Source organism: Neovison vison, chromosome 4, assembly GCF_020171115.1.
Source record: "Neovison vison isolate M4711 chromosome 4, ASM_NN_V1, whole genome shotgun sequence".
In the NCBI taxonomy this organism is placed as follows: domain Eukaryota; kingdom Metazoa; phylum Chordata; class Mammalia; order Carnivora; family Mustelidae; genus Neogale; species Neogale vison.
The window spans coordinates 137,072,413-137,096,057 of NC_058094.1; the positions used below are offsets into that span (position 1 = coordinate 137,072,413).

The following is a 23,645-nucleotide window of genomic DNA, read 5'->3' on the forward strand; positions in this document are numbered from 1 at the left end:
GCCCCCTTGGTCTGCACTCATACCCACTGTGTTAGTCACTTACCCTTTCAAAAAATATTACTGAGCACCTTTCTTCCTGGAGCTTCCACATCAGTCTGCACATGCCACACATGTGTTTCCTTCCCTGTCCCATGAAGTTACAGGACACAGAGGGGCAGGTGGTAGCGAATGACAGGGCCTCAGAACCACTGCCCCGACCCCGCTGCTCTTGTCCAGAATTGCTGTGGTTCATCTATCCCATTTTGTCCCTGAAGAAGGAAAACCAGAGCCGTGGCATCTTGTCCCCAGGGATCCTACAAGTTAGGGGTGAGGCAGGGTCTGCTCTTCCCAAAGCCAGAATCTGCAGAGGGCCTCCCAGAACCAAACACCACAAACCAGGAGGCTCGAGCAACATGAATGAATTTCTTCCTCGCAGTCTCGGAAGCTGAAGCCCAAGACCCAGGTGTGACAGGTCTGCTTCCTTTCAGGACCCCTCTCCTGGGTGAGTAGATGGCCATTCTGTCCCCAGATCCTTGCGCGGTCTTCCCTGAAGTGACATAATCTGTCACTTCCTGTCCCATAAGAAGCTCTAAGAGCCTTTCTCGGATGCCCTGGTGCAGACAGGGCTCAAAGGGGAGCTGGGCTGCCGTGCACATTCTGGGGCCCCCTGGAACCCCTCCAGGTGTGCCTTCCTACACAGGGCCCTGAGCCTTCCTGCCAGCCCACTGACCCCTCTGACCTCAGGCTTCCCACCCCAGTCCACAAAGATGCAGCTCAGATTCCTGCTCCAAGACAGCACCCAGATGCAGACAAGACTCGGTACCTGAGAAAGGCTCCTGCCCCCACTGGCGCTCTCCAGCTAGCCCCTACTTTGAACAGGTGGCGGGGGTCTGGCAGTGCAGGGAACAGGGACAGTCCCTAGGAGCCACAGAGATGACTCGGGAACTCAGACCCTGAGCAGTTTGGAAACCCTCCCCAACCCCCACACTGGGGGAGGGACCCCTAACACTCAGCGGGTCCACTGGCTTCCTGCTAACAGGCACTGGGGACACCTGTCCAAGCCAGCTGGTGAACCCACACGGGACATCTGGACATGACGAAGGGCAGAGACAAACACCGTTTAGCTGCCTCGGCCACGGGCCCTCCCGGACGGCCCAGACTTTCTGGACAGCAGGGTCTTGTCCTAGGGACATGTCATAAATGTGTCATTTTAAAGCCGTGTCATTTGCTACCACTACAGTCTGCTCTTCCCCGAATCATGGGAACTTGCCAATAAATGTTCTGGGTTTTTTTCCCAGAAATCTTTTTATAGCTTTGACACCAAAACAAGGCCCATCGCTGTAGTCCTGGCCCAGGCATTCTGGAATGGGGTATGCCCAGGTAGAAGGCAGAGAGGGCAGGGGCCCAGCCTTTCTTCCCCAACAGCTTGGACGAACCTGGTGTCCTCAGGGCTTCACCCATGACGCAGCCCAGGGCGGTCCCTGTTCAACAGGTGCAACAAGCCCACGGCTGCCAGGATAATCCTGATGCAGTCCAGGGTGGAGGTCCCAGGCCACGCCCCCCCCCCATGCACTCACCATCACAGAAGCCCGAGCACGCACACAGCCTTTCCCCTGTTCTGTTTTTGTTTTGCCAGAGGTGTTCACGCCCCCACTGAAACCGTTTAGTGAGGTCAGCGCATAAAGTCAACAGCTCTGCCCTCCCCCATCTCCTCCCTCTTGCTTTGACCCCTTGAACAAAGCTGGTATTTTCCTAGCTTTACTGATACAATTGGCATGTAATGCTGCCTAAGGTAGAGGCGTACAATGTAACAGCTCTGAGTGTGGTACTCTTCATGTATCAAGTATACTTTCCATGTCCTCTTTGTGCTGTGTGTATACGATACCTTGTGAACTGACCCATTATCCCACATGGTTACAATGTCTTTATGGTGCAAAATTTTAAGATCTACTCCCTTAGCAACTTTCAAGTATATAACACAGAGTTATTAACGATATGCTCACCCCTGCCGTACATACATTAGATCCCCAGAACTCATTCATCTCAGAACTGGATTCTCCTTCCCTTTGACCGACACCTCCCCACTATACTGCCCCCAAGCCCCTGGGAACCACCATTCTACTCTCTCTCTGAACTCAGTTCTCTTAGATTCCACAGGGAAGTAAGATCATACGGTATGTGTCTCTCTCTGACTTGTTTCCCTGAGCTCTAGCCATGTTCTTGGGCACAGCAGGATGTCCTTCCTTCTATAGCTGGATCTCCTCCATCTCCCTAAATACCACATTTTGTTCAGTATGCATGGACTTCTCACCATAAAGGAGGAAGATCTGGCTCGTTTTGGCACTCATAGCCCCAACACCCACATCCCCACCAGATCTCCTCCTCCTATGGGCTTTATCATATTCAGCCGAAACTGGAGGCCAGGACCCCATGCTAAGAGCGCTGTGGAGCCAGGTACAAGCTGGGGTAGACCCCCCTTTCTGCCCCCCACCCCGGGCCCACACACACACACACACACACACACACACACACTCAGCACAGTTCACCGATGGCCTTCACCGCCTCTGAAACCAAGCACCTTCCAGGAGCCACAGATCCCAAGGCTCTGGTCAGGCACATCTAACAAGGATGCCCTGGCCCATGGGCCCTCTGCCTTGTGAGCTCCCTCACCGCCCACAGCTGGACTCGGGTACTTTGGTGGCTGTGTCCCTGTCGGACTGAGGACAGCAGTGGGGCAGAGCTTTGCCAAGAAGCAAGCTGGTGGGTCTTGAGGCTTCTGCAGAGCAACCTAAAAGTCCGTCCAAGAAATCCCCGCCAGGTACTGATCTCCTTCCCTGAACATGGGCCCAGCAGTGCCCTCCTCAACCCACTTCTCATGCCTCTGCCTGGCAAACTGAGATCAGCACAGTCCTATGAAGCCTTTCTCCCCTCCTCGAGCCCCCATCTCTGCTGTCAGCACCTGCCCAGCCCCATCTGGCAGGAGCCCTGTCAGAGCCTCCACTCCATGGGTTGTTGAGTCTGGTGATTGTGTCCTTGAACATGTGCAAGTTTCAAATGTTGATGCAATCCGGTTCCTCTCTGCATTTTTCCTTTTGTTGCTTGTGCTTTTGGTGTCCTGTCCAAGGAAGCATCTCAAACCACACATCAGGAAGCTCTTCCTGCACCTTCTCTTCTAAGACTGCACTCTCAGCTCTTACCTTGAGAACTTAGATCCAGTTTGAGTTAGTTTGTGTGTATGGTGTGAGGTAGGGGCCAGCTTCCTCTTTTGCCTGTGGAAGCTCAGCTTCCCAGCACGGTCGTGGAAGTCATGCTGTTTTACAGGTCCTCACACCTCAAATGGCCTTGAGAGCAAAGTGGCAAGAGGAATAAGGCAAAGGCACCAGCGATCTTCTGCAAAAATGGCCCCTTCCCCTCTTCCTCTGGTCAGAGACACAGCGTGGGAGCCAGCTTCCAGGACGGCTCCTACCTTGCCTTCTACCCAGATTGGCCCATATAACCAGCAGAACATGGCAGAATTCTCTTCTTTGGTGCCAGGATCCATTATTAAAGACACCACAGCTTGGGGTGCCTGGGTGGCTCAGGGGGTTAAGCGTCTGTCTTCAGCTCAGGTCATGATCCCAGGATCCTGGGGTCGAGCCCCGCATCGGGCTTCCTCCTCAGCAGGGAGTCTGTTTTCCCTCTGTCCCTCTTCCCCACTCGTGCTCGCTCTTGCTCTCTTTCATTAAAATAATAAATAAAATCTGTAAAAAAAAAATGATAAAAAGTCACCACAGTCTGCATGTCACAGCCTGTGACACTCTCCCACTCTCACTTCAGTAGCTCCAGAGGGAGCGGTGCATGTGGCAAGGTGCCCGGGTCTCCCGATGAGCGCTGCATCAGGAGCTCCCCAGTCAAGGCTTCAGATGAGCCACGACCACCCAGCCGAGCCACTCCCAGGTCCCCGACTCAGAAACCCTACAAGATAACCAGCATCTGCTTCACTCTGCTCAGCAGCTACCCAGCCATGGGTACCTAATGCAGACCTACCTTCTAAAGGGTTGAGACCCGCCCAGCAGCTCAGCTCTGCAAATGAGGCTCGTGCTGTGGCAGGGCTGGAAGCAAACGAAGAGGAAGAAAGACCAGGGATGCCCCCCTCCCCGCCTGTGGGGCCCCCTCCCACTGATGCTCTGTCTCCAAAGGAAGAGTCCCTCCTGGAGGGCAGCCATGCATCTGGTAGAGTCCCTGGGATCAGCTCACGCTCCATCCAAAGCCAGAGGCAGAGGAAAATGAAGGAACCACAGATGTCGGCTGTTGGCTGGCATTCACTCCTCGGAGCCCCCGGGGCACGACTCTCGGGATCCGTGCAGGGTCTGTCGCTGTCTTCAGTCTGGTGGGCTCACTCAGCTTCTGTCTTATCCAGTCCCCATTCCGCAACGTGTACCCGGTCCTCTGTCCCGCCATCTCTAGTTGAAGGACATTCATATCGGGAGCGATCTGTCACTGCCGAAACAAGGCTACAGGACATGCTCCCCGGGTCTCTTAGGCTCAAGGACACAAGTATTTGTCCAGGACTGCCACTCGGGGGAGGGGAGGAATGCCCTTTCCTTCCACAGAGACCGCCAAGTCACCCACCAAAAATGATGCATTGGTTTATTGTCAAACCAGGATCCTGTCAACACACCCTGCCAACACTTGATGTTGTCCATCTTTGTCATTTCCAAATAAATATTATTATCTCGTTGCTCTAATTCAATTTCTCTGGGACTTCGCTCCTCTCGTGTCCTTATGGGCCGTGCATAAACCTGTTCGTAGTTCCTTCTATCAACTGCCCATTGAAAAATCGGGTTATCTTTTTTCAATTGATTTGTAGAAGCTCTTTATATATGTATATGTATTAGATTCTTAGTGTCTGCCCTATTTGGTTTATTCCTGGATATTTTATAGCTTATGGCTATTGTATATAGGGTATCCCTTACATTAATTTATAATTGAATATTGCTGTTTTATAGGTAGATTATTGATTTTGTGTGCAGATTTGTTTCATGCCACCATGAAACCTCATTGGTTTCGATTATTTTAATTGATTTTCATGAATTTTTTAGATAGACGATCACATATCTGCACGTAATGGCAGTTTTGACCTTGCCTTTTCAATCGATGCCCCTTTCACTTCATAGTCTTACCACACGGACGAGGGTCCCCTCCATAAGCCTGAGTACCAGCCTTGAATGTGAGCCCCTCTGTTTCGTTCCTGGCGCTGAAAGGGATGCATCTGACGTTTCGCCGCTGGGACACAGGACCAGCAGGTACCTGGGGGCCGCCTATCTGTGCTCACTCTGGGTCCCCATCCTGCTCTGCTGAGGTGGCACAGGTGTGGGCTGCTCATTCCCTCCCCTCTGTCCCCCTCTTCTCCTCTGGGAGCTGAGAGGTGATACGCTTCATTCCCAGCCTCTCCTGCAGCTAGAGGGGGACTGTGAGACCAGCCTGGCCAAGAGTCACAGGGAGAAGCCCTAAAAGAGCTAGATTTCCTGGAGAAAAGGTAGAATCCCAAGAAGACAATGCCTTTGCCCTTCACCTTACCCCCTGCTGCACGCCCCCGGATGCAGGTGGTATGTTTTGAGCTGTGTGGGCAGGCAAGCTCCAGGAAGGATGTAATGAGGCTGGTTTCTTCACAAAGTCCCTGGATCCCAGCCCCAGCCAAGGGACAGTCAGTTGGGTGTGTGCCACGGAGGACTCACAGGAGAGGCTCAGGAAACAGAGGCGATTGGACCTTGAGGGCCCAGAGACAGGAGGCACAGCACACCCCCTGGTGGGGGACCATCTTGGTGGTCACGAGGCAAAAGCTGGAGGAGGGGAGAGCCCCAGCCAGAGTCTCTACTGGGGTTTCCATGGGAAAGGCAGGGCAGGGCAGGGTGAACAGCTTAAAACTGGCTACTTTAAATAATTCTAGCAGGTTCTAAATGACAAGGGTGTCCCTTAGCTGCCTGGTACCTGGCCTGGGATGATGAAGGCAGAGGTCTTGCCTCTGTGGTCCAAGTGGAGTCTGGCTCTGGGCTGATCCGTTTGCATATCAAAGGCTTCCCCTGGGCTCTTCCTCCAACAACAGGCTAAGCCTGGAAGGTCAGTCTCTTCTCAGCCAGAAAGAGTTTTTAAGATGTTGAGACATCCGGGTACCGGCACCTGCTGCCTTCAGCTCAGGTCATGATCCCAGAGTCCTGGGATGGAGCCCTGAATCAGGCTTCCTGCTCAATGGGGAGTCTGCTTCTCCCTCTCCTTCTGGGCACTCGCTCTCTCTTTCTCACTAATAAATAAATAAAATCTTCTTTAAAAATGTTGAAACATCATAATACACAGAAAATTAAAAATATATGCAATACAAACACAAGCTTTTTAAAGCCACTTCTTGTTGGTCATGCTCGGGCTGTCACCTTCAGTAGGACACGTCCTAGTGGGTCAAGGTGACCATGGCCAGGTACCATTACTTAGGGAATGTGCTGTCTTTGTCTATAATCTGGGACAGCTCATACATCACATGGGAACAGATGATGGAGATCCTCGTAAACATGCACCCAGGGCCCACTGTCGTACCCTGTAAGTTAACATCTGGGTAACTTCGCAACTTCTCCCGTGGGGATTATTATGTTCGGGGTTTCTACCTCGCCCGTCTTCAGAACAAACGTGCCAGTTTACTGATCAAGTCGTCTCTAACTTCTCGGTCTCGTTAGCTCTGTTCCCATCATTATTCATTCCTTCCTTCTATACTTTATGTGTTTTCTTTGCTATGGTTACTAGCATATTGAGTTGAATGCTCAGAAAATTTTATTTCAATCTTTCCTATTTTCCGGAAAGCGCATCTAAGGTTACACACCGCTGTGGCCACGCAGGGATCTGGGGCCCATCCACACCCCCAACACTAACCCCCCACGCTGGGCCATCGGCCGATGACAGGAGGGATGCCGGCCCCTACTGTGGTCAGTCACGCTGAGCGCCAGACACCTTGCACGGCCCCCACCACCGAGCACAGATGTGTCTCATGTGCGTTGGTGCGCCAACTGTGCTTTTCATCCTTATTGACTTTAAAGCGGTCGTGATTTCCATTTTTCTTGACTCTTGAATCCAAAATTATACGGAAAGTTTTTTTGCACTTTCCAAGTGAAAAAACTCTTTCTTTTGCCTCTCAAGTACTTTCAACCCAAGAATGTGGCCAAAATCATTTCACTTTTATCGGTTCCCCATGGGTGTTGGAAAAGAATGGATATTTCCATTTGGGAAGGACAGACAGGTAGGTGACCAACAGATGGTAAACGGTACACGTATGTTGTATCAGGCTTCGCTGGTATACATTTCCCACTCTAAATGTGTGTGGGTCTGCTTTTTTAAGATTTTATTTATTTATTTATTTGACAGACAGAGATCACAAGCAGGCAGAGAGGCAGGCAGAGAGAGAGAGGAAGGGAAGCAGGCTCCCCGCTGAGTAGAGAGCTGATGTGGGGCTCCATCCCGGGACCCTGAGATCATGACCTGAGCTGAAGGCAGAGGCTTAACCCACTGAGCCACCCAGGTGCCCCTTAATGTGTGTGTTTACTTGATCTTCTGATTTCTGAAAGTCTCCATGTGTGGGTAAGGCTCCTGGACCCCAGGGTGCTGACTGCAACCCAGCTGCCCCAGACCCCCCACGCCGGCTGGCTGCCAGGCCGGTCACACCCCCGAGACAGAGTTCCCTGCAGCCCCCTCGAATCTCCCAGACTCACAGACAGGGAGCCCTCCAAGGGCAAATGCTGTCTGCATGGACCCCAGCCCTCACAGCACCTGCCACCTAGTTAATTAGGGCTGGATAACCGAGACGGCACGTGTGCGTCCCCGATATCTTCTTGATCCTCACGAATATCTGGTTGGTGTCGATCCCGCGATGGGGAGCTCAGTCCTCCAACAGCACAATTAAAACCACGCTCCTGCAGGGAGGCAAATCCCCAAGAGACTCCCGTGAATGCAGCCTATGTGAGCACAGCCACCGGCAGGCAGCACCTGCGAAAGCAATGATGTCATAACTTTGTCTCGCCCTGACTGTCCCCCAGCAGGAATCGGGTCCACTGAGGGGGACAGGGTCCCTTTCACATCTGCTGAGGTCAAGATGTTTGTGTCCTCCCCAAACTCATGTGCTGAGTTCCTAAGTCCCAGTGTTCACAAATGAGATGGGCACCTCATGAAAGAGCTCCCTCCCCCGTCCCTCCTCCCCCATCCCCCATCCCCCCTCCCCTGAGAAGGGACAGCGCAAGGACATCTGTGACCCAGACATGGGCCCTCAGCAGACACCTCACAAATCTGCCAGCCGGAATCTTGGACCTTCCAGCCCTTGGAACCATGAGAAGTAACTTTCTGTTGTTTATAGGCCGCCTGGGGTGTGGCGTGTGCTGTGACGGACCCAGATGATATCCTTCTAAACAGCCTAGATGATCTAAACAAAACATGGGGAGCTCAGAAGCTAAAGCCAAAGGAAGTGGCTTCTGCAGCCCTGGTCTACCTTCGTCTCTGGTGACATCCGTCCACCACGTAGGGATGAGGGACCGCAGCCACCCCAGGGAGGTCAAGTCAGGGGCAGATGGCTGAGCCAGGCCGAGTGTGGGAATGGACACAGAGCCCAGGCCAGCAAGGTCCCGACTGCACGCAGCCGCAAGGGGACGTAAGTTACAAACACAAAGCACCTGGGAGACCCCAGAGCGTCCCGGGCAGCCCGGGGCTGGCACCACCCAGCACCACCTCGCCCTGGCCCCTCGGCCCTGTCCACCCACAGCAGGCATGCCACGCTCTCTCCTGCAGTCACCCTCCGCAAACGTGGGACTTGGAGGATCCCCCCGGCTGCTCTGTGCCCTGTCGCCCCCGCAAAGCTGAGTAGAAGACACTCATTCCCCACCTCCAGCCAGAGATGACTTTGAGCGTGATGTCAGACAGAGGACAGCTCCCCGTGGGAGGGAAGGGACCCAGCCATGGAGACGCAGTCATGAAGTACCAGGAGCAGGTAGCCTCTGGCAGGCCAGGTGACAGGTGGCAGAGATCCCTGGGTGTGACCGCCGCATCCCAGCAGGACAGGGTTCTGGAGAACCAGCAGCAGCCGGCTGCATTCTGCTCAGACCCTCACGGAGGAAGTTCATCGAGAGCTGGGCTGGCGAGAGGAGCAGGGCCTCTGAAGGGCATGGAACTTGCCTGCCGGTTCTCTCCAGCCTCCCCCAGAGCCCAGCCCCACTGGTGGTCCCAGCAAGGGGCACTGGAGACCACAGCCCACATCTGAAAGACCGCCCTGGAACTGGACAGGGACAGCAGCCAGCGGGAGGCCTCGACCCGCTGCTCCACCGGAGGCCTCCATGACCAGCATCGGCCCTTCCCCTGAAAAGCCGCCAGGTGGTCCCGAAATGCGCCCAGAAGGCCAGGCTGCCAGCACCTGCGGGCACCCCTCCATCGGCCCACAGCACCCCCCCCACCCGCCGCCGCTTGAAAGCCTCAGAACTCTGACATTTTGGGGTTCTGGGGCGTCCCTCAGTGACTTTCTATCTGGAAAACCAGCGTGAGGACTTGTCAGCCCCAAGAGACAGCCTGTCTCCAAACACCCCGAAATAAACCAGAGAAGCCAGAAGCGATGACTCTTTACTCAGAGAAAGCACACACAGCACAGACAGAGCCAGCCAACGCGCAGCTCATGGGACCCCAGCCCAGAGGGGCCTGACTCACAAGGAGGCCTGCGCTGGGGGGCACAGATGGGGGTCTCAGGCGGTGCCTGGCCGCCAGGGGACCCAGGCCTGACTCTCAGTCTGTCGGGGGTTTCCATCCTCAGGCCGTGGGTGGGCTCCCCGCCAGGAGGGCTCAGACACAGCGCAGCAAGATCCTACAGACCCCAAGCGCACATCTAGCCGACCCCTGCCCGGATGTGAGCGGGCAGGCCAGGCCAGGGAGGGCCGGGGGCGCCAGAGGGGGTGGAGCCAGCCCGGAGGTGGAGCCAGGGTCAGCGCAGGAGACGGGGTCAGGGCAAGGAGTGGGGTCAGAGCAGGTAGGTTCAGTGTAGGCGGTGGGGTCAGGACAGGAGGGACGGGTCAGGGTAGGAGGTGGGGTCAGGGTAGGAGGTGGTGGTTAGGTCAGGGGGTGGGGCCGGGGCAGGAGATCTGGTCAGGGCAGGGGTGGAGTCGGGTTGGGAGGCGGAGTCAGAGCCAGGCCGAGGGTGGGGTCAGGGCAGGAGGTGGGGTCAGGGTAGGAGGTGAGAGGTGAGGTCAGGGGGTGGGGTCAGGGCAGGGGTGGAGTCGGGTTGGGAGGCGGAGTCAGAGCCAGGCAGGCGGTGGGGTCGGGGGCAGGGCTCTGCGAAGGAACCACCCGAACACCCAGCCTGGGCGGCGGGCACAGCAGCAGCGATTCGGGCTCTGGTCTTGGCGCGTTTTCTTTCCCGGCCCAAGAAAGAGGAAGAGCCTAGGTGAGCAGCGTGAGTGCAGCGGGCTGTAGGGCCGGGTGGCGCCTGCCCACGACCGCCGGGTCCGTGTCCGGGTCCGGGTCCGGGGCGGCTCCCCAGCCCCCAGCCCGGCCTTCCCTCTCTCCAGGTGCGGCCCCTGCGACCACTGGGCCTCACAGCAGCTGGTCAGGGCGCTTGCTGCGCCACACCACCAGGCCAGCCATGGCCACGGTCAGCAGGACCGGCACGGCGATGAGCGGGATGAGGACCTCGTCCGGGGGGTCCTCCCAGTGCGTCCTGTCCACGGTGCAGTTGGCAAAGAACTGCCGATGCACGCCGCTGATGAAGCCCTGCGCCAGCGGGTTGGGCCAGTAGCAGCCCACCACGTTGGTCTCCACCTCAGTGCAGTTGGTGAAGCTCTCGTAGTACCTGCAAAGGCCAAGGGCGTGACAACCAGCCCCCAACCCCACCCCCCCACCCCCGCGCCCTGGTCAAGCGGGCCGTGACCTGGGAGAGGGGCTGGGGCCCAGTCCTGGGTGGCTCTGGACAGTGGGGAAGGGAGCGCCCAAGCGACCCTGATAGCACGGCCCCTATGCCACATGCCGTCTCCTTCCCCAGAGGCTCCTGGGGCAAAGTGACCATCCCACCGCCCAGCCTTTCCTCCCCTGGGCCAGAGCCAGACTCTGCTGTGCCTGCGCCGCCTCCCCCACGCGCCCAACCATGCTCTGCACCGCTCTGCTGCATGCCTGCCACCAAGCCCCCCGCGCCTGAAGCCCCAGCCAGTGAGGTGACTTCTGCACACACCCTGGGCTCATCCAGCCCAGACTGCAGACCACCCATCTCAACCAAGAGCAGACGGAGCACGGAAGCTCTGTGGCTGAGTTCTGTCCATGCTTCATGCCCACGACCAGCTCCCTGGGAGTCCCTGAGCTCCCAGAGCCCCCCCGTCTGGGCCCAGTCTGCCCAGAGGACACATAGGGCCTGACCCCTTCCTTCAAGGCAGAGGGATGCATGACCCACAAGGCCCTCATTATCAAAGATGCTCTGTGGACCCCAGGGGAGGGGTCTCCAAGGCCAAGGGCCAGCTGCCTCCTTTGCCAGGTCAGGAGACGGCAGCCTCCGTCACACAGGACAGGCTCAAGCCCCCTCCACCATGGGCCTCCCTGTCCATGTCATCAAACCTCCGAAGGGCACACAGCATGCCACCCATGAGGTGCCACATCCATCCAGGAGGTGGGCTCTGGACAGTTCAAACCACCAACCAGGGCTGCAGCCACGGGCACCCAGAGTCAGCCAAACAGGCACCTCGCCCTGAGCACAACCAGCAGCCTCTGGAGGTGGGAGCCTAGACTGGCGACCATCACCCAGGGTACTCCGGAGAGAGGGCTGGACCGACACGTGCCACGGGGCACCATCTCTGTCCACGGCCCGTGCCTTCCCACACCTGGCCGAGTGCCACCTGCAGATCAGGAACAGGAGGCCCACGGGCTCCGGCCTCGGCTCACATGGGAACAAAGGCTGGGGCGAGGCAGGCCTGAGGCCCTGTGCCCCATGTCCTCCTTCCTGCACTGTCCTGGAGAACGTGGCCTGCCCTGAGCCTTCAACAGGAAGGAGCTGCTTCCCCCACAGATGCTGTCTCCACCCAGCAAGGATGGGAAACGAAGGGCAGTGGATTCCCGCAGCCAGGCCCGCCGGGTGGCCAGCCCTCCTGGCACGGTTCTAGCGCATTGGCTGGAATGCAGGTCACACACCGGGGCCCCCCAGGTAAGGCCTACAAGGAGGAGCCCACACAGACGGAAGAGAGCCAGGAGCAGAAGGGACGAGGTGAGTCACATCCAGAGCCTGGAATGTGCCCAGGTCAGGTCCACAGGAACTCCATCATCCCAGACCCACCCCCTGTAACCCCGGTCTCAGTGACCTGCTACCCAGGAGAGGTCCAACCCAGCCTTTGCTTGAGGCAGCCCCCATCCCTGGAGTCTGACGAGAACCCCTGCTCTGACTCCCTTGCCTGCCAGAAGGCCCCCCACCACTCTCCCCAGGGCCGAGACTAGGCCAGATGAGGCTGGACCCAAGCGGACAAAAGCCAGGAAAGGAAGCCACGCCCCCCCGAAGGCCGTGCACAACAGCGCAGACCGCCTTCCAGATTTCAGCCATGCTTCTTGGGTCCCTGAGCCTCAGTTTCCCCACCTGTAAGTGGGGTTCATAGTACCTCTCCAGGAGGATAACGGAGAGGATCAGGGAGTGCACCCACGTGTGTACCTGCACAGCACTGAGCACAGCACCCGTCTCTGAGCATCGGCTCACGGAGGCGCATGCTGAGTGCCTAGGCCAGGTGCTTCTGGAGAATACTGGGGGCTAGCTGGGCCGACAAAGGTTGCAAAGGCCACCACTCCCCAGCAGCCTGCCATCAGCACACAGCCCCACACCCTGCAAACTCACCAGCCCCAGATCGGGCTGGAGACACAACCGAGGGGTTCTTCACGAGGAAGGCACTGTATGCATGACATCGGGGAACCCAGGTCCCAAGACTCTGTTCTCCCCAGCGTCCCCTAGTGAGCGGGGGCCTCCCCGTGTCCCCCTTGAGTGTGGCCCCCAGAGCACCCTCCCTCCAGCTCCTGGGGCGCTGCACACACAGTTAAAGAAATGCAGCTCTAGCCCCGATGGCTGGGGGCTACGCAGCCCAGAAGCCCCCGGTCAGGTGCCCTCTCCCATCAGGCAGTCGATTTTCCGACTCAGCTCCTTGATTTGCTTCAAGATTTGCTTCCTGCTTTGTTGCTCGTAGGCAATACAGCACGGCACTTGGAAACCTCGCCAGCAGCCACCCCTTAGTGGGAGGAGGGGGTCTCCATCCTCAGCAAGCTGGCCGTGGGGCGAGGACAAGGGCAGTGACCTCAGAAACGGATCACCGTGGGGACAGGCCCCCCTCGGCCCGCCCGCGGCTGCCACGCCTGCCCACCCGCTCTCACGCTCTGTCTCTGCCCTCCGCCTCTGACTTCATCCTCTTCTGTGGTTTTGCTCACTATCTGGGGAGCGGGGAGTGGTACCACCCCTGCACCCCGAGAAAGGGCGCCAGAGAAACACGAGGCGGGAGCTCTGCGTGTCTGACGCTGTTTCCATGATGACAGATTGGCGGGGAAAAGCATTCTAGAAATCTGAAGCCCCAGCCCCCAGCCCCTCCTGGTTTCCAGGGCTGCGTGGGGCGTGTGAGGCCCCGAGTCCTCACATGTGTCTAGCCCACTGTTGTCCCTCTGCACACATGCCTCTGCCCCTTCGTGGCCGTGCTGTTGTCCGGGGACTTGGTGCTGGGCACCGGGCAAGCTCTCGGGATCTGAACCTGAGCCCTTACCTGGAAATGGCCCTGAGTTTCTCCCTGCGTCTCCCTGCCCACCTTCTAGAACTCCTGCCCCCAGGTCACCCGGCCTGTGGGCGGACTCGCAGCTCAGCCTTCCTGCCTTCATCTTCCACTCCCTGTTCCACCGCCCAGGACTCTCTCTGCGCCTGCCATGCTTCTTCTCTGCCTCACGATGCCTCTGAGGCACTGATATGGCCCTGGGGTCCCCCTCTCGCTGCACAAAGATCTCCAGATGCTGGTCCCCGCCCTGCTGTCCCGCCAGAGCCCTTTATGTAACATCCCAGTTCCACCTGGACGCTCACAACCACGACTGGGTGGGGTCAGGGCTGGCAGGGCTGGCAGGGCTGCGGGTCTGGGGGAAGGGGTCACCTGGAATTTCCCAGGCTCTGCTGGCCCCTCTGAGGGGGCCCCAGTGGCCCCAGCGGGCCCACACCACACTAAGGATGGCTCACCCGAAGGGTCCCTCCCTGGGTGCAGTGGAAGGGGCAGTTGCTGTCCCCAGGCTCCCGGCTCTGCAGCCCGAGCCTCGCTCGTGGGTAAGAGAAAGCGCAGACACTCGGTTCCAATGGCCCAGAGAACAAGCCTCAGGGACTCCCAAACCCAGGTCCCCTGCTCCCCATTTCCAATGCCTGTTCTAGGGGCTTCAGTGCCCAGTACCCCCAGCTGACAGTGGGTCTGGGGGTACGGTCCACACCCATGACCCCTGCGTGGACCGGACACAGCTGCTGTGGGGGAACTGTTCCTGAATGAAACAGTGAAACTTATGCATCTGCCGGGAATGGGCAGGGAGGGCAGGGGAGGTCAGGTGCGGCAGGGGTGAGCAGGGAGGTCAGGTAGGGCAGGGCGGGCAGGGCGGCGGTGGTGAGCAGGGCTGGGGCACTCACACGATGAACTCGGACAGGTTGCAGCGCTTCCACGCGTCCAGCGTGCGCATCATGTCGGCAAAGGCCTTCCCACAGAGCGGCAGCTTCTCCAGCATGCGTGTCTCGTTGCAGCCCCCCGCCGGGGGACACCCACCTGGAGAGGGGACAGCCATGGGCATGACACAGCCGGGAACATGGTTTGCAAAGTGACCCTCGAGCCTCCTGCTGACGTCCCCCCACAGGCAGCTGGGGGCCCTCCCACGCAGCCCTGGCCTGGGCCAGGGAGGTGAAGCCTCTGCCTTAAAGGAGACACGCACGGCGGCGCCTCGATGGGACCCAGAGCGCAGGGACCTCCTGACATAGTGTGGGAGGGGGAAGGTGAGGGAGCGTGGCAGGCAGAGATGCGTGTCCTGGGGGTCGTGGAAGCCGAGAGCAGGTGGGCTTCCACGTGCAGTGGGGGTGGGCAGCGAGTCCCACCCCCGGGGACGGGGTCAGGGACAGAAGAGCGGCCCCACAGCAGCACGAGTGGCGTGGGTGCCCAGAGCACACCCCCAGAAGGTCCTGAGAGTCTGCGGACTGTCTAGGACCACGGGGGCCCCAGCGGAGGGCCCCCGCGGGAGGCGACACTGCCAGCCCTGTCGGGGCCGCCCCTCCATTCCAGGAGGCCCAGGACTGACGAGACGCAGGGACTCGTGTTCCAGAAGCAGGGCCAGGTCTCTCCCCAGGTCTGGTGGGGGTCCCCTCCCAGGTATCCCAGCAGCCCCCCTCCCTCCAATTCTGCCCCCAACACCACCATCTGTCCACCTCCACCTTCCCCCAGCTCATTTGCCCCCTGAGCTGCATCCACCTTCGGGATGGGCCCACCCTTCCCCCCCCAGACACCCCTCTTAATCTTCCTTCTCGTGGCCCCTGCTTTGGCTCCCACCACACAATTAAAAGAAAGCCCTGTGGTGTGTGTCCTGGTATAAGCATGAATATGGGTGTGTTCACGTGTGTATGTGTGTGTACACAGCCTTGCTGTGTGCATGTGTGTGTGCATATGTGGGGGGGGTGTACATGTGCGTACACATCTGTGTGTGTTCTGGCAGAGAGTGTTGTGTCGCAGAACAAACTACAGAGAAGGAAACAAGAGAGAGGCCCACATCCAGAACTGGGCAGACCCGGGCTCACACCCAGCATCACTGGTCACCAGCTGACCTCAGTTTCCCCATCTGTAAACTAAGAGAAACGGGTCCTGCCTCACTCAAAAGGGACCGTAGGGACGGGCATCAGTCATGTGCCCACAGAGGCTCCTGTCTTTCCTATGTGTTACTGTCGGTGTTTGACATAGGTCTGCAGCTCCCTCGCTCCCCAAACCATCAGCACCTCGTTGGTATTCCAAAAAGACTTTTCAAGAGAATGAATGAATGAACGAAAGATCAGTTCCTGAGGGCAGCAGCAGATATTTCACAGTCTGAGCCACAAATATGCAGGAGAAATGCCCATCAACAAGAAAGGGCGGGTTCTGACCCCCTGAGATCCTACACCGCAGGCCGGGTTGTTCCCAGGGCAGACCACAGAGTGCCCTGTGGGGAGGCCCGTGCCTGGCTCAGGGAGGGGCTTGCACCCCACAGGAGGTGGCCCTGTGACCCTAAGGACACTTCTGGGAACAAAAGGGAGACAAGAATGAAGAGGGCAAAGATGCGAGGAGTTTAAAAAAAATAAGTCCAAAAAAAGACCAAAAAAGAGAAGAGAAAAAGTTCTAATGACACGATGGGAGACATAAGCCAACCCACGCCAACAGTCAGATTGAGGGGGCCCCGGCCAGCTCAGTCAGCGGAACGCGTGACTCTTGACCTCGGCGTTCGAGCCCCACAGTGGGTGTAGAGAGTACTCAAAAACACAATCTTTAAAAAAATAGATTTAAACACCCCAGTTAAGAAGCAAAGTTGTTGGGGTGCCTGGGTGGCTCAGTGGGTTAAAGCCTCTGCCTTCGACTCAGGTCATGATCCCAGGGTCCTGGGATCGAGCCCCGCATCAGGCTCTCTCTCTGCTCGGCGGGGAACCTGCTTCCTCCTCTCTCTCTGCCTGCCTCTCTGCCTAGTTGTGATCTCTCTCTCTATGTCAAATAAATAAATAAAATCTTTAAAAAAAAAAAAAAAGAAGCAAAGTTGGTAGCTGAGATGCAAAGGCAAGCCCCGCTACAGGCTGTTCACAAGAACCCTGCTTTATTTTTTTTTTTTTAAGATTTTTTTATTTATTTATTTGTCAGAGAGAGAGGGAGAGAGAGGGAGCACAGGCAGACAGAGAGGCAGGCAGAGGCAGAGGGAGAAGCAGGCTCCCTGCCGAGCAAGGAGCCCGATGTGGGACTCGATCCCAGGACGCTGGGATCATGACCTGAGCCGAAGGCAGCTGCTTAACCAACTGAGCCACCCAGGCGTCCCAAGAACCCTGCTTTAAACAAAAGAACTGAAACACGTTCCAAGTAAGAGGGTGGGAAAGCACTGCTGCTGCTCCAAAGACAGGTGGCACGGCTGTGTGCATACCGGGCCGCGAGTGCTTCGGGGAAAGGACCTCACCAGAGATGAGGGGGTCTTTCACAGTGACCAACAGTTCAGTGCACCAAGAAGACGTAACCGTGCTAAACACGTACGCCCCCGATAACAGGGCGTCAAAACACAGGAGGCAAAAGTGGGTAGAATCGCAAAGAACAAATGACAAATCCACAGTAACAGCTGCGGATTCCATACTCCCCTCTCGGTAATTTACAGAACAAAGGAGTAGACAGAAACATCAGTGAGATTACAGAAATGAACCGTGAGGGAGCACCGGCACAGACAGGAAGCTAGAGAGCCAGACTGCACTTTGCTTAGCTGGTGGGGGGGGGGGCACCCACGGGTGTTAGGAGTGAAGGGGCAGCAGTGAGATTGGAAAGGTGGACCCCGAGCCAGACTGAGCAGGCCTCCCAGAGCACTTTCCAACCCCCTCGCGCTCCCGCTGAACCCAGTCTCGGGGCCTCCCTCGCAGGTCCGGGCTGCCAGCAGCCAAGTCCCAAGCTGATGTTCCTTCAGGAGGAGCCTGGCCGTCTCCTCCACAGCGCTGGACCAGTGTCCACAGAGTGGCCTGTCCTAGGTAAGCTCCCGCTCGTGGAGGCACTTAAAAAGACAGGGTCACCCCAAAGGGAAGGCATTCCACCTGCTCAGTAACACAGCGCACGGGGGAGGGGGTGTCAAGCCCAAGCCACCTTGCCTGCAGAGATGCCTTCCCAGTGGCTGTCGCACTGGCCTGAGCCAGGGTAAAAGCAACTTTCCCACAGGCAAATGCAGAGTCAAGTGAACCAGGGTGTGCCGTGGCCCCGCCTTGCCTCACCACCCTGCCCAGATGCACTGCCCCGCTGCTGGCAGGAAGGCAGCCCTGGGTCCAGGGCCACATGGGCATGGGACCAATGACTCGGGAGTGCAGGCCCTTGGGGAGCCACATGGCGGGGGGGAGGGGGGAGATGATGAAGCCAGCCTGTGTTCCTTTCTCCCATCACTGCCCTATTCCGAAGGCACCTCTCTCTGCAGCTCCCCAACGGGCCCCCCACCATAGGTGCTAGAAGTCCACCCTCATTCTCAACACCCAGCCCTCAGTCCAATCCCCGGGCCTGGCCTTGCCCTGATGGGGTCATCACAGCATCCCATCTGAGTCTCCTGAGCTCCACCCACTTCCCACAAGGGCGTAAGCCACACAAATCCCGCACTGTCCCCTCCTCCTGGCTGCCACCACACCTTCTGGTGAAAACCCACCTTCGCCTAGACCGTCTACCTGATCTGACACCTGGACCTACACATCTGGACCGTCTGGACCCCTGGATTGGCAGCCCCTGGACCTGGACCCCCAGGAGCCCCGCAGCACCCCCCAACCACCTGCTGTCAGCCCCCTAAGAGCCAGCACAGTGCTTCCTTCCTCTCGTTCTCCTCCCTCTGCGCCAGACCCTCTCTCTTCTCGCCCCTCCTCCTCCTTCCTGGACCAGAGTCTCCATGGGCAGTGCCAGCGCAGCAGGAGCCTGGCCAGGACTGGTGGAAAATGCGCCGTCAAGGACTGTGGGGCGGGGGGGGGGGTGCCGTGAGGATGCTAGGCCAGTGCCACCGCTGGGTCTGCACAACGCAGGCCCCGTGGGACAAGCCAGAAGTGTCCTGGACGGGGGGGGGGGGGGGGGGCATTCTAGCACCATCTCTGCTGCACGCCGCTCAAGCGCTCCCAGCAAAACCCCACGCCCCAGCCAGTGTTAGAACAGCAGGTAAAGACGCAGATTCCTGACAACACCAAGAAAGTGGGCGGCTGCCACAGGCTGCCAGCTACATCAGGAAGGTCTCGGGAATGAAGCTGACACACAAAACTCCGTTGGCTCCACCAGAGAAACGAAGAAAATGTGAAGAAAATGTAGCGCTGGGCTGGGCTCCTTTTGTCTCGGGGACTTCCAGACTCCAGGAGATGATAAACAACCAAACAGACGCATTTCCCAGAGAAAGGCCTCTTACAGGGGCATTTGGAAATGAAATACAGGAGCCTCTCATCCTTCCCCAGATGGAAATGAGGAGCAGCCACACAGGGCACTAGGCCATTGTTTCTGCAAGGTTCCACCCCTGCCCCTGAGTCTGGGCAGAGTCCTCCCACCCTGGACCTTGGTTTCTTATCTGTAAAACAAGGAGCAGGGTCAGAAGACCTTCAAGGCCCCTCTCAGCCAACCACCTGTGTCACCAGGCCCGGCTGGAGTATGAACAGTTGGGGTGAGAACAGGTGAGCTCGCCACCCCGAGGTCCTGCGTGGTGGCGGGTGCCTCCGAATGGAGGTCTGGAATCCACCCCAAGAAACCTGAATTCACCTTCCTTGCCTGGCCCTCCACAGTCCGGCCTCAAGGAGCCTCTGTCAGCAGCCACCTCCAGAGCTCAGCCCCACTGGTGACACATGGTGTGGGACCATGAGCAGGTCTTGCCTCTCCCTGCGTCCCACTCAGCCAGCAGCCCCTTCCCAAGGCCCTCCCTCTGGCAGGACCAGCAGCGGCTGGTGCCCCACCCAGGCCAGAGTGCCCCACCCACGGGAGGGAGACCGTGGAGCCACCGAGGGAGGACCAGATACCTCTGGTCCTTCACAATCCCATGCTGGAGGCAGGCCAGGGGAGCCTTGGTCATCCTGGAAATGAGGCTAAGATCTCCCTTCCCTTGAGGCACCCAATCTCCATTCCAGGTACCTCGAAGGGGAGGCTTACTGAAATCCCAAGTCGATATGCTTCCGATGTCCGGAAGCAACCACATACCCTCCCTTCAACACAAAAATCCACCTCCCCCTAGGCTCTGACCCCGGACGGTGAGACGAAGCCCCACTTTCTCCACCCAGATATCTCCAGGGGAAGGGTGGCCCCAGAAAGCGGGAAAGCCCTTTCTCATCTCCTGGCGGATTCCAAACCAGCAAAGCCAACCACAGTTTCAAACAAGGTCAACTTTGCCTCTTATAGCCCGGTATATGGGCCAGCGAGGGCAAGGTTGGCCTTCCACAGGACCCAGGGAATAGTGACCCCTCCCAGAGGCCCTGAGCACCAGACCCCCAGGCCAGGGCTCCCCAGCTCCCCTCAGCAGGCTGCCCACCCAGCCTCTCCAGGGGAAGCCCTCCTCAAACACACACATGCCTCTTACTTGATCTTGGATCATCTCTTAAGTAAAATTTTTCAAAACAAGCTTTTCATTGGACCCATTCCCAATTCACAAACAAGGTATCCTCTAGAGCCCTGCTTTCTTGCTGGAGGAGGGGCCTGAGAGCAAGGCCTCAAGAAGAGGGTGCCTTCCGGGTCCTGCAAGCCCCGGGGAACACGCGCACACACACGGAAGGGCTGTCCTCCGAGGACAAGGACAAGTGGAAAGGACCAGCCCTCTATGGGGTCTGGATTCCTCCCACCCAAGCCCTGAGCGTGGGGTGCGCAAGAGCTCCAGGACAGGGAGCTCACTACCTAACAGGGAACTGGGAGCCGAACCTGCGCTGCCTCTGCTTGCTCGGGGTGTCGCGCTGGCAGGCCATCCCCAGCCTGCTGGCAGCGAGACCCGAGACATCGCAGCTGCGAGGAGCCGGCGCAGCCCCTGCCCGCTGGCCGGGCAGATCCTATACGAGACCCCGCGCCTCCCTTCCCAGACCCGGTCCGTCGCCTCCGGCTCCTCCAAGGACGGTGCACAGGACCCTCCCGCGGAGGCTGGGAACGGCGCCGGGGTCAAGCCTCGCCGCTTCGGAGCCGCGCGCGACGGGCAGGCCGGGATCCGTGCAGCACAGGAGGCATGGCCCGCGCGGGCGCGGGAGGTCGAAGCCCGCGCGGGTCCCCGCGGCCCCAGAGGAAGTCGGGGCGTCCCGGCACGAGACCCCGCGGCCCTTACCGCAGAGCAGCAGCAGCAGCAGCAGCAGCCGAAACTGCGGGCGCCGCCGCTCTCGCGTCTCCATGGCCGGATGGCTGCTGCGCGCGGTCGGCTCCGTCCTGGCTGGGTGCGCGGGGGGCGCCGAGGGACGCGGCCGAGGGTGGGGCGGCGGAGAGCCCGCCCCTAGACTGCGCCCTCCCCCTCGGGGACGCGCCCACCCACAGGGGACACTCCTGCTTCCAGAGCGCGCGCCTGGCCGGGACGCGCCCTCTCGGGAAGCGCCCCACCTCCCCCAGGACTCGCCCCCTAGCCCGAGCGCACACCCTCAAGACAAGCCCCCCAACCCCCGGTGCGAGCCCCGGCCCTCCAGTTCCGGGGTGCTGCCGGCGGCGAGCGCGATGTTGGCAGGCCGGGGGCGGACTGGGGGGGGAGGGGCGGCCTAGGGAGCGGGAAGAAGTGGGTGCGCGTGCGGGAGTGTGCCAGGAGGCGGGAAGCCGGCGGCCGAGGGCTGGGAAGGTGTCTGGGGCGGGAGTGCTGTGTGGCTCCGAGCCCAAGAGAGACCTGACGGGAGGGTGTGTGGGGGCGGCACCAGCCGGAGAAGAAGTGGGGCGGCGGACGGGTGGAGCAGGGAGGGGCCACCAGAGTGAAGCAGCTGATCCCCGAGTCCCTATTGGCCCCAGGCCCCCCAAGATACTTCACTGTGCCTCTGTATCCCTCTGCACCTGAAGGGGATGGGGGCCTGGGCAGGTAGAGCACTCTGGTGCGCACGCACGCGCGCACACCACTACCCTTGCCTGGAAACCCCAGTCCTCAGGCCCTGGTCCCTGCCCTGTGACCTCTGGGAAACCTCAAAGGACAAAATCGGGGCCAGGAGAGTGACTGCGAACTGGGAAGAGCTGACCGCTACTGGCCTGAAGTGGGGGAGGGAGAGACACAAATAGATCAGTTCCCCAGGTTTGGACACCTCCATCACTTTCAGCCCCTAGTGTGGATCCTCGTCCCAGCAGACCGCTGGTCACAGTTCCATTCCTGAGCCCCTTGGAAGGAGGAACCCTGTGTCCTCGGTACCCACAATCCAGCATTGGGAGCGCATACTGGTCTGAGGGCTCACAGAGCCAAGCCTGGAGGGCTGGGCTCCCCCAACCCCACCCACCCTCCCAGAATTGCTGTCTGCCTGTGCCCAGCCGAGAGGTAGGAGAAGGTGGGCTCCCCACCTGGACAAGCCTTCGGCCTCTCTAAGTGGCAGAGGTAGGGGGTAGTAATAGCCCATGGGGTCACCCCGAAATCCAGGTGACAGTGGCAGTCACCACCACTGCTGGCCGCATGAGTTGATCTGACCCTTCCCGCATTAGTAAGGGATCGAAGCTTTCTGTGCCTTTTCTGGAAGAAGCCAGAATTATCTCAACAGAGACTTAGAGCTAATTGACATTGATCAGCCCCTTCCTGCCTGCCTTCTTCCGGAGGCGGTGGGGTGGGCAGGCACAGGAGCAGCCCAAGCCTTTGGCTCACGCAGAGGGGCCACGGGCTCAGCTCAGCTCTGTGCCAGCCACCCCCTCTCAAATGGCCTGTGCCCGCCCAGACAACGCAGGAACACAGTGCGGGCGCCACCAGCATCCCTGGGGAGTGCAAACTCGCCAGTGCCCACGGCACTCACGGCAGGGGCTTGGCCAGACTCCCAAGACCCCCTCACTCCCACTCAGAGGGACTGGTCAGACAGCAGCCAGGAGTCTGTGCTAGCCTGGGGACTGTGGCTCTGTGGGCAGTCCTTGGCAATGAACAGCCTGGCCAGGCAGGGCTGCGGCGATAACGGCCTGAGAGCCCAAGGGCCTTGTACACTCCACCTTGGACCCAGCTGAAGCTGCTCCCCCACCAAGAATGCCCTCCCCTCCCGCATTCTGAGGTCCTGTCAGCCCCGCAGGCCCAGGAGCTCCTGGGGCTTCATAGACCGCCCCTTCTCCCCGCTAGAGGGAGTCCCTGTGAGCTCCTCCTGCGCTAGGGCTGGGTCCTGAGCACGAGCTCGCTTTTGCAGGGGGTTCACACAGCTCACGAGAAGGGGTGAGGACAAGTCCCTGCCCTTCCCCCTCATCCTGACTCCTTCCTGTCCTGGCACCCGCTGGGCACATGGACCCCTCCCCACCCCGTACACAGCTACCTCCCCTGCCGCAAGCTTGCCACTCCTCTCCTCTCAGGTCATCGGAGACGGCCTCCACCCTGCCCAGATCCAGGCTGGCATTAGTGTTTGCAGGGACCCCTGGGTCAGGGCAGAAGGACCATTTGGGGAACTGCAATGCTGGGACAGATAAGATCGGCAGCTCTCACTCCAGGCTGGAGCAGCTTCGTCCTGGACAAGGAGCAGCCCTGTGGGCGACCGTGGGATGAGTGCCCCCCACGTTCCAGCCACTCGGACATCCGGGCTGGTGGGCACCTGGGCGGTCTGAACCCACCTTGAGCAGGACAGCCTCCCGGCGGAGCCAGGCACTCAGGCTAGTGAGAACTGGTGCGTGTCGGCGGTGTAAGCTGTGGGTACACAGGTGGGGCGTGCCCAGGGCCAACAGAGGAGCTGTCCCGGTGGAGGGATGAGCTCGAGAGGGGAAGGGGGGAGGGAACACATCGGACAGGCTGGGTTAGGGTCCATACTCATGACTGGGGGTGCTGGCTAACTCGGGGCTCCCTGAGGATGTTGC

At 59.0% G+C, this 23,645-nt stretch overlaps 1 protein-coding gene across 1 annotated transcript; it reads right to left on the minus strand.

Annotated features, from left to right (window-relative positions):
- Positions 1–10,524: 10,524 nt before the first annotated feature.
- On the minus strand, positions 10,525–21,046 carry RAMP3 (receptor activity modifying protein 3). The gene is made up of 3 exons (XM_044244511.1): positions 20,983–21,046; positions 14,624–14,756; positions 10,525–10,816 (listed from the first exon to the last, which is right to left on the minus strand). The coding sequence occupies exons 1-3, from the start codon at positions 21,044–21,046 to the stop codon at positions 10,561–10,563; spliced, it is 453 nt and encodes a 150-aa protein (XP_044100446.1). The 3' UTR covers positions 10,525–10,560.
- Positions 21,047–23,645: the final 2,599 nt, after the last annotated feature.

Excerpts from the sequence above, each read along its gene's own strand:
- RAMP3 (XM_044244511.1), bottom strand. The coding sequence starts at position 21,046 with ATGGAGACGCGAGAGCGGCGGCGCCCGCAGTTTCGGCTGCTGCTGCTG. Across the intron at positions 14,757-20,982 it reads GCTGCTGCTGCTGCTCTGCG|GTGGGTGTCCCCCGGCGGGG; the intron begins GTAAGGGCCGCG and ends TCCCCTCTCCAG. Across the intron at positions 10,817-14,623 it reads AACCTGTCCGAGTTCATCGT|GTACTACGAGAGCTTCACCA; the intron begins GTGAGTGCCCCA and ends TGGCCTTTGCAG.